The 10289-nt window shown below is 38.8% G+C and overlaps 1 protein-coding gene and 1 long non-coding RNA gene across 2 annotated transcripts in view; one reads left to right on the top strand and one right to left on the bottom strand.

The window, feature by feature from the left end:
- LOC111235848 (B-cell receptor CD22-like) overlaps positions 1-10278 on the bottom strand; it is a 27664-nt gene extending 17386 nt beyond the window's left edge. Inside the window, exons 1-3 of the mRNA XM_022764420.1 lie at positions 10142-10278; positions 9810-10019; positions 9439-9598 (exon numbers count right to left, since the gene is read on the bottom strand). Of these exons, the coding sequence (XP_022620141.1) occupies positions 9439-9598; positions 9810-9909 (260 nt within the window). The 5' untranslated portion in view covers positions 9910-10019; positions 10142-10278. The remainder of the gene's footprint in view (positions 1-9438; positions 9599-9809; positions 10020-10141) is intronic.
- Positions 2278-4059, top strand: LOC111235854. The gene is made up of 3 exons (XR_002665703.1): positions 2278-2315; positions 3817-3898; positions 3987-4059. It is a non-coding gene; the product is annotated as an uncharacterized LOC111235854 (long non-coding RNA).
- Positions 10279-10289: the final 11 nt, after the last annotated feature.

The raw sequence follows: 10289 nt of genomic DNA, 5'->3' as shown, positions 1-10289 counted from the left end.
TGAACTGAACTGAACTGAACTAAATTTCCAAGGAAAATAAACTATTCGCATCCAAGGAGGACATAAAGAAGGACTATAAAATTGTATGGAACCGAATGTGATACTACCCAGGTATTAACAAAAGGACTGAAGGGTGGACAATTTAATTTCATTTATTTAATTATTTAATTTTTGGTTTAATATTTGAAGAGCTCTGAACAAAGAGGGATACATTTAAATTGGTCTGTTGTTTTATTTAAAACAAGACGTCAAGAAGATGGAAATGATTCATGTGCACTGTACAGCACAGTCAACAACAACAAAAACACACCATGAATCTGTGCTGTTATTTATACTTGGATTTTACAGCATCAAGAGAAACAGAAAAAGTACAAACATATAAACAACAGTGGTTTATGTAGGGTTTGTGAAGACTTGTTTGGTTGCTCTTTTGTTTTTTAAAAGGTTGTTTGAACCAAATTACAAAGAGTGTGTATGTCTGAAACTTTACTTCAGTTAAAGCATAGGAAGAAAACTCTGCCTGTGTGAAGTGAATTTATATTTAAAATACAACTTTCTCATTATGAACCAGTAAAGTATTTGACCACATCACATTTCATCACATAATTCAGTTTTAAACAGGATTAAAAACATTAGAATAAAATGTAATTGTATGCAGGTGTGATGAATGAGGTCCAGTGAGTGTCATTTTGTCACCTCTCTCCATCAGGTAGACTCTTGTCCTGGTTATGAGAACAGCACCACTGCAGCACAGACACAAGACACAGAGGAGCAGGAAGACCTGGTGTGAAGTTACAGTCAGGTTAGAGCCTCTCACACTTAATGAAAGAAATAGATAAATAACACACAGACTCCAGATTTATAATTACAACTGTAACTTTACACAGGTTTCATGTGATCTTTTTAAGATGATGTTGAAGGCAAGGTGGGACTCACCTGGTGGAAACAGGAAGTAGAACATTGATTTCAGCTTTAAAGATTTTTCTGTTAATTTTCTACTTATTATTTTATTTAGCAGCTATGAAGACAGATAAAGTTTAAATCTGTTCCTTTGTTCTGATTGATTTTCCTCAGTTTTGTCTCTATGTGGATGAAATGTGCCACAGTGCAGTAGTTTATTAGTATTCAGGATGTTACTGATATGAAGATGCAACGACACAGTTTATATTGAAGAGGACCTTATCTTATATTTGAGCTGTCAGTCTCCAGGGTCTCTCATTAAATCATAATGGATTGTAGTCACTAAATTTGAAGTCCTTTCAGAATAAAAGCCCATCATTGATCGCTTGGGCAACACTCTTAATTATAATTTTAAGAATTTGCCAGTGCAATATTTCTAAGATTTAATTCAGCAGTATAAACCAATGACATGTCCTGAACTTAATCTGTGTAAAAAAACAAACAAACAATAGTTTCAATAATAAAATGTAAAAATAAAGTACCAAAAGTAAATTCAAATTTGACCAAACAGTGGATGGTGAAATGCTTTTTCACGGCCCTGATCCTCTGACGTTTTACTGCCCTCTACTGATGAAGCTCCAGTGTTGCCAGTTCAGGCTTGACAAATGTTTTCTGTTGTTGCGCTGTGGTTTGGAGGTTTGGTGACTCATATCCTGTGAGCTGGAATATTTCTCCATGGCAACAAATCACACCTGAGGTCCTTCACATTTCTTCCTTATACCTTTAAATTGTAACTCATTATTTTGTTGCTTCACCTTTTGGAGGGAATTTTTTTCTTCTCATCGTGTTGTAGTTTCCAAATGCTGCCAGTAGATGTAAGTAAAGAGTTATATTTTGTTGATATTACACCAGTTCCACTGTCCTCACTTCCTCTTCTGTCTGTGTATACAATATCTCCACCAGGTTCTTCTTCTTCCCTGAGTTTTCTTTAACCAGTTTTTATTATCAAAGCTGCTTTATTGTGAGTGATGAATCTATTTTTATTCTCATTTTTGAATTGTTTCTATTGCCTTACCTGCTCATTACAATAATCTGTGTTGTTCTTGTATGCTCTCCTCTACATACATTTTAATATATTGATATGAAAATGATTTATTATTATTTATCATTGAATGTACTATTTTATTCCATTTTAAATCTTTCTTTAATGTTAACTTTTCTTGCGTCTGTCTTTGTGTTTTGAAGGAGACTGTTTTGCATCTTTTTGAGACACTGAACTCTCTCCAACACAGAGGATGAAATAAAAAATGTCTTTTTCTTCTGTCTCTTTGAATCGTCTCTCTTGCACTGTGTTTACCTTTGCATAAACCACAAGTTACGTCGTAACTCCACCTTAAATCTGACTGTTGTAGCAGGTGATTTATACACACAGCACAGAGACCGCTCTCATCAAAATTACTAACAACCCTCTCATTGCTGCTGACTTTGGCCACATCAGCATCCTCATCCTCCCGGACCTCTCAGGAGCCTTTGACACAGTCTCCCACACCATCCTCATCACCCGCTTATCAGACTACTTTGGCCTCATCGGTTCAGCACTCTCCTGGTTTCAGTCTTACCTCATCAACTGAAAACAGCTTGTCACCATTGGAGGCTCTAGCTCAGCCCCTGCCCCAGTCAACCACGGTGTACCCCAAGGCTTTGTGCTTGGACCCCTTGGCTTCACCATCTACATGCTCCCCATTGGTCAGATCATCCGCTACCACGGTCTCAGCTTCCATTCATTGACGACACACAGCTTTATCTCTGCATTAAACCCACCCGGCTCCCCCCACAGTCACTTGTCAACTGCCTGCATGAAATCAAAATCTGGATGTCATCTAACCTACTCAAACTCAACAGCAGTTAAACAGAGCTCATGGTTGTGGCTCCCAAGGCCCTGCTCCGGATTGGTTGGAGATCTACACCTACTTCTGGACATCGACGGCTGCTCCATCTCCCCATCCCCGGAAGTCTGCAACCTGGGTGTCATCTTGGACTCAACTCTCTCATTCCAGGCACATGTCAAGTCCATCACCAATACTGCTTTCTTCCACCTCAAAAACATCTCTCGACTCCGGCCCTCGCTCTCTGACTCTGTCTGCCTTCATCACCGCCCGTCTGGATTACTGCAATGGAGTCCTGTTCGGGGTTCCCTGCAAAACCCTTTACATGCTCCAGTATGTCCAGAACTCAGCTGCCGGGGTTCTCATCCGCACCAAGCCCTGGCAGCACATTACCCCCACCCTCAACCAACTTCACTGGCTTCCGGTCAAAGCCTGCATCCAATACAAAATCTTCTCCCTCACCTTCAAATCCCTCCATGATCTCACACCCCATTACCTGTCTGCCCCTACACCAGCCTGCAATCTTTCGGTGATAGAGCATTCAGTGTGGCAGCCCCCACCCTCTGGAACTCTCTCCTGGAAGAGATCCACACAGACTCATCTCTGGACATTTTCAAAAAACTGCTGAAATCCCACCTGTTCACCAAGGCCTATGGCCTCTAGCTGCCTCATCTCTTAGAATCTCCTCCAATCTCTGCCATCCCTCTTCTGTCTCGTCTTGTTTTCATTTATTTGTTCTTTCTTTATTTTGTGTTTCTTTCCCTGTAAAGCAGCTTTGGGTACCTTGAAAGTTACTATAAAAATGCAAGTTATTATTATTATTATTGTTATTGCACATTCATCTACACACACCTGTTTACTGCAGCTTTTATTTTGCATTATTTTGTACTATTACAGACGGTGGCACACACACAACTAACCCTGACCTCAACACCTCTTGGAGATTTTGGAGCTGTGTATTAAGCTCATGTTTACTCAAACATCCTGTAATTCCCTCCTCAGTCGTCAGTATTTCCTTCTGATTATCCAGGTGCATGGAAATCAGCAGCTGCTGGATCAATCACTGCTGTTCTCCTGGCTCTCATCCTCCTCGCTGTCTTCCTGTGGATCAGGTGAGTAATTCTGTGTCACCATGATTATGTTCACTAATGCTTCTAAATGTATTAGTTAATTCACTCGATTGCTTTTCCTCCTGTCTAGAAGAGATAACTCCTTCACACAGCAGTGTAAGTGTGGAGAGAGACCTGACACCAGAGCACAGGTGAGAAAGAAGAGTTCAAGTTTTCCAGTGCAAAAGGAAATATGAATGTCAGACTGTACTTGTCCTGTTAAAGCTCATCTGAAAAGTGTTTTATTACTTGCTTTATTCTACTTTCTTCATGGCTGCCTTCTTGGTGCTGGGTGATATTTTACATCACCACAGTTGAAATTTCATTCAACTCCATTACATTGACATGGTGGTGAAAGTCTCAGTGATCTCAACTGCATGGCTGGATACCAGCAGTTAGAAACAAGCTTTAGTATTAGTAATGTGGATGTACAGACCCTTCAGGCTAGAAACATGAATTTATTGCTTAATTTCTTTTATTTACATTTGTTACATTTCCAGTGAGATGTTTTGTCAAGTTTATTCATGTCACTCAATATCACATACAGGCAGTGGTGGAAGAAGAACTCTGATCATTTACTTCAGTAAAAGAACAATATTCTCATCAGAATTTACTCCATCTAAACACTTTTAATTTTCTAAACAAAGGAACATTAATCAACCTGTGAATATTATCGACCTCTGCTGGTGGCCAGTAGGAATTACAATAGAAAGCTTTTTGTTAAGTGTGAGAACTGTTTCCAGAAACTCTCAGTACCTGTTGAAGTAAGCTCCGAGGCGTGTGTCAAAAAATAGGAATCTATTTCCAGTGAAGCTTTGTGTCGAGGTTTGATTTGTTCTGTCGAAATCACGTGACCAATGACGTGTGAAGCTTCGTTTCACACACACACACACACACACACACACACACACACACACACACACACACACACACACCCACACACACACACACACACACACACACACACACACACACACACACACACGTGACTGCTTCGAAATCTGATCCAGAGGTTTAAAAATGCACGAAACACGTCGACCCTTCGTGGGTTGTTGAAGTGGATTGTGAATTGCTACATTGTGGTGTGTCAAGAGAGTTAGAGTCAGGAGATCTGTCATGAAACCTGCTGCGATTTCTGGTGGCTCACCTGATAGGGTGTGTGCCTTGCAGTCAAGAGCCTTATGGCAGTGTCCTGGGTCTGAATCCAACTTGAGGTCTATGATACATGTTGTTCCTTTTCTCTCTCCCTTTCATTTTACTGCCCCAATTCATGAGTTTTACTTGTTTACTAATCCACAATGCCAAATTAAATCTTTATTGTTGTTGTTCTGTTATTTAGAGTATGCAGTGGAGGTTTATCTATTTATGTATCAATTTATTTATTTATTCATTCATTCATGAATTCATCTATCAATTCAATCATTTTTGCTTCAAGGAGATTCATGTGTTATTTGGTTGAGGAATGTTTTTGCATCACAGCGCTTTTCCTCACATTGACTAACAGATGTCCCCATGGAGATCTGATTTAAAAAGCTCTGAGTAATGAACCGTGTTTCAATACAACTGTGTTGAAAGCTTCGCTGGTTCGGTAAGGTTCACTTCGCCATCACTAGTTTGAACCAAATTATAAAGAAAATTCATATTTTCTCACTGACTCCTGCTTTTACCAAACCATGTATGTTTGCTGCAAAAATATGTCTGAAACTTTACTTCAGTTAAAGCATGGGAAGAAAACTCTGCTTGTCATATTGCCACATAAATAAAACAGTGTGTTACACTGGATAATGTATGATTATTGTAAGGATAAAATATGATTAAAATACAGTCAACATTTGTGTTGTGTTAGTTGATGGAGTGCAAAGTATCATCACTTTTCATGGCATGATATTCACTTGAACGACACAGTCTTGGGTCTGATACGTCCAGGCCTGGACCAAGAACACAGAGGCCTCTGGGTAAAAAATGCTGGAGTTCAGGACGAGCCGGCCTTGCCGCTCAATTCCCACGGTCACCGTCTGACCTCTGACCTCTGACCTCACTCGTTATTATCAAAACCTGCAAACCGATCATAATATTTTCATTTGGAAATGAGGCAATTCTGCCCTCATTGGTTTGTATTTCAACACACATAATAAATCTATTTATGTGATTTGGTTATTATTATTATGTATTTATTTTATTTTTTTTAAATACTGACGCCACAGTTGGTGGGAGTTTGGAGGCCCCCTGGAGGTCGGAGGCCGCCATTTTGAACCGAAGGTGACGCTCAGAGTTCAGAGTACAACAGTTAACGGTTGGATATTAGAGTCATTTATTTGTATATTAAACATCTAGCGATCCGTAATCAGATGTCAAATATGGTCTGAAAAATCTACGGAGAAGTCTAGAAAAACTTGAGTCTGTAAAAATATGGAATTGTGAAATGGACAAATGTGTAGGATCTGCCCTTAGTGTTTGCTACACTGAAGTTAGCCGTTAGCCTACTAGCTAGTAGCAGCTAGTGAGTGAAAAACATCAACTGGGGAAGCTCGGCATGTTGCATATTAATTTCCTCGACATGAAAAGGTTTGACAATCAATTGTCTTATTTAGCAATGGTTCAACTGTTAAATGTAGTGACGGTAGTCGTTTCCCGCTAGCTAGTGACTTAAAAACGTATTGTTCGTTGCTAAACAATAGCTACGCCCTGGGTTAAGTTGTCTGTATAGCTAACGTTATTTTACTGTAACGTAGTCATGGTAACACGGACACTTCACCCATTCTGAGTAAAATGTTTTAAGATAAAAAAAATCCTTCTGTGTGGGACATTTGGACATTTTCTATGGGAATAAGATAATTATATATTTTATTAATAGCTGTACACAACAGAATAAGCTCTTCGACACATTTTTATTTTCATATTCAAATTAATACATTATTATTCATATGTATGATACAGAATTTGATTATTGAATAATGATATTATAGTGCAATGGTTAATCTTAATTAGTCCTTGAGTTGAAAGTTGAACCATTAGCTAAAAATGTTTTAATATGCGCTAATCTTCCATTAGTTTTGGTTATACTGATATCAGCTGTTTTTCCACTTGTTAGTGAGAGAAAATGATCAAATGTGGTCCATGGTTTGGTTCATATCAATTTGAGGATCCTTGACATGAAAAGGTTTGACCAATTGTCAGTTGTAAGTATCAATAGTTGAACTGTCAAAAACCTCAAATTTGTTCTGTCACCTGTTTTCACAGATGTTCCTAAGTCATTTGCCTCTCAGGACTTCCGCAGTCATTTGTAAGATGACGAAACGATTGGAGGTCAGACTTGTACTGACTTCATGAATATTAAGAATGTAAAGAGGAAGGAATCAATCTTCTTTTAACAGCTTGACTTCTGTCTTCTGCTTTCTGCACTACGCACGGAGGAACATCACTTTTTTCTTATCTAATACGTGTTTTTGATGATATTGATATTTCTTTCATTTATTTCATTTTTCATTGTTCACCAGCTGATTGTTTGATTGTCTCTGGAGTCACACAGAGAGATGAGAGGAGCAGCTATGAGTTTAACAGCAGCATCAAGTGGATTTGTCGTCCTCCTCCTCACTGTACCAGGTACTGTACATCTACATTTACTCTTTAGGACGTTCAGTAAACTTACTGAGAACAAGCTAAAACAGGATGAATAAATAAATGCGCAGTTAATGTTGTTTTTCTAATGTGATTTTTCTCTATCATCACTTGTTTAGCTCTGTTTTTTTATTGTGCTGTTAAACCAAAGTCCTTAGATCTGTTCAGTGTTTTCACACATGCAGCATCTCTCAGTATCTTTGACCTCAACATTTTAGTGGTGAGTGTTATTGCACAGTAAGAGTTGTGCTGTTTGAATTAACTGTATAAATGGAGCTGTAAGTGGTTCATCTGAAGGATTCAGTAACTGAAGAGTTAATCTACAAATGTCTTTACATTCTGTTTAAGAGATCAAGATAACATCTACCAAGGCTCAAAATGAGGAACCAAATGTTGTCAGTTAATTTTGTTACTTGTCACAGTGACTTGCCTTTCCTTATCTAATATCACATGATGCAATCACGTCTGAATACATATGTACTTGCCATTGTAACTGACATGCAGCAATCAGGAGTAGCACTCCTAATTTTGTTGTATTTTAAATACAATGATACAACAAGTTATCTCAAAGCACTTTTCAAATAGAGCAGGTCTAGACCTGTCCAGACGTGTTTTTAACTGTGGGAACAGACTGGAGCCCTAAATTCTGGGAACAGGGAGCATGAGATGGAGTATGAGGTTGAAGGAGATCAGAGAGGTGTGAAGGACCAAGTCCATTTAGAACCTAATATGTCATTAAAAGCACCTTAAAGTCTGATCTGATACTGACAGGGAACCAATGAAGGGAAATTTTCTGGATTTATTAAAATTCTAGCTGCAGCAATCTGAACCATTCTAAAACTTTTAATATGAGCACGTGGCAGGCCAGAATACAAAACGTTACAATAATCAAGTCTTGATGAAACAAAGACATGAATTAAGATTTCAGCATCAGTCATGGACAGAGAAGACAGAGTCCTAGCTAAGTTACGTAGGTTAAAAAAGAAGGTCTTGGTTTAATGTGCTGATTGAAGGAAAGTGTAGATTTGAAATGTTCAAACTGGTGCCAATGTCGGGTCGGACCAACGACCAGCCTCTCAGTTTTATCAGAATTTAGGAGAAGAAAATTTTCAGACATCCAGATTTTCCCAGCAGACAAACAGACCTCTAAATTCATAATCTGTGAGGTATCGTCAGCCTTAATAGACAAAATAATGATTTAACCAAGAGGTGAAATATAAAGAGAGAAAGTCAGAGACAGAGCCCTGTAGCACTCCTTAATTCACAGCAGAGTATGTCGATATAGTTTTATTATAGGTGACACACTGTGTTCTGTCAGATAAGTAGGATAAGAAGCTGTATTAAGATTCACAGGTCCAATGGTTTTCTGTTAGGACTTCTCCATGTTTGAGTTAAGGAACAAAATTAACATCATGAGTTTAAAAGTGAATAAAAAGGAAGAGACCATAGGAGAAAAACATGACTTTACCTCAGTAACATATATATAACAATATATAACAACATGACAGACATCTTTGTCTTAAACTCACAGTGAGAAGTGTTGGAGCCAAGTAGTTTTACAAATGTATTTTAGTCATGTAGCAGGTTTCCATGTTGAAGAACCTCCATAAAGTTTCTCTCTGTTGTTTTGAATCTGATTGTGGTTTCTGCTGTGCTCTGTGTTACAGTGATACAGGGTCAGAGTCGCTGGGGAGTGACTTACACTCACACTCACATCTGTGCCTTTAAAGGATCAACAGTGAAAATAAGCTGCAGCTACAGTTACCCATCCATAATAAATGGTCATGATACTACAGTTGAGGAAACATTCTGGTTTACTAAATGGATTAATGGTGCTGTGGATCTGAGAACAGACTCAGACTACAGAGGTCGTGTGGGGCTCACAGTAATAATTCCCACTGTGTTCAGGTCTGAGGTCAGTGATGGTGAAGATCTGTCCTGAAGCTTTTGGTGAGTCTTCATTCTCCTTGTACCAGGTGTAATTAGCTGCTGGGTTAGCATCACTGCTACAGGTCAGATTCACTGAACTGCCCTCCACTATCTCACCAGAGGGACTCACTGACACAGAGAGAAGCTTTGGAGCATCTGGAGGAGGAATATGAGGAGACGTTAACATCAAATATGAAAATGTGTTTTATTCTCATTTTAACTTTAAATCAAGGACGACTTTATAAAGTGGAAGTGAATATTAATTAGTCAATAGTTTATACAAAGGTTGCTCAAATATTAGACATAAACTGTGTAGTGGAAGGTTTAAGTTTCACATTGTATTAGTGACACTGTGGAGTAAACTCACACACTGGAGGGGAGGGGTGATCCTCATGTCCTTTAAGAGCACAGGAATAGCTGTTGTCATCATTAACAGAGACTCTAAGGGAAAATGTTTCCTCCTTCATTTTCAGTCCGTTCTTGTACCAGACATATGAAGGACGACCAACTACTTTACAACTGCTGTGACACTTCAGCTCTGTCTGGGTTGATGATCTTTCCACCAGCACCTGGAGGTCTGGACATGTGACGCAAGAACAGACATTAACTAAAACTAGAAAGTACAATCAAGCAACACACACAGATTCTCAGTCGTTAATGATTGGAACCAAATTGATAATATTCCAGTGAAAACGTTACCTGTGACAGACAAAGTGACTCCAGGTTCACCTTTATATTTCCCACCTGGTTGGTTTGTTGTGATTCTGAACTTGTACTCAGCTGAGTCGCTCTCTCTCAGGTCTCTGATTCTCAGAGTGCAGCTGTTCCTTGTACGACAATTTATACT

Source organism: Seriola dumerili, unplaced genomic scaffold (genome assembly GCF_002260705.1).
Source record: "Seriola dumerili isolate Sdu_G_001 unplaced genomic scaffold, Sdu_1.0 BDQW01000538.1, whole genome shotgun sequence".
Lineage (NCBI taxonomy): Eukaryota > Metazoa > Chordata > Actinopteri > Carangiformes > Carangidae > Seriola > Seriola dumerili.
Note: the sequence above shows the minus strand (reverse complement) of the source record. Positions and strands in the feature narration are given on the sequence as shown.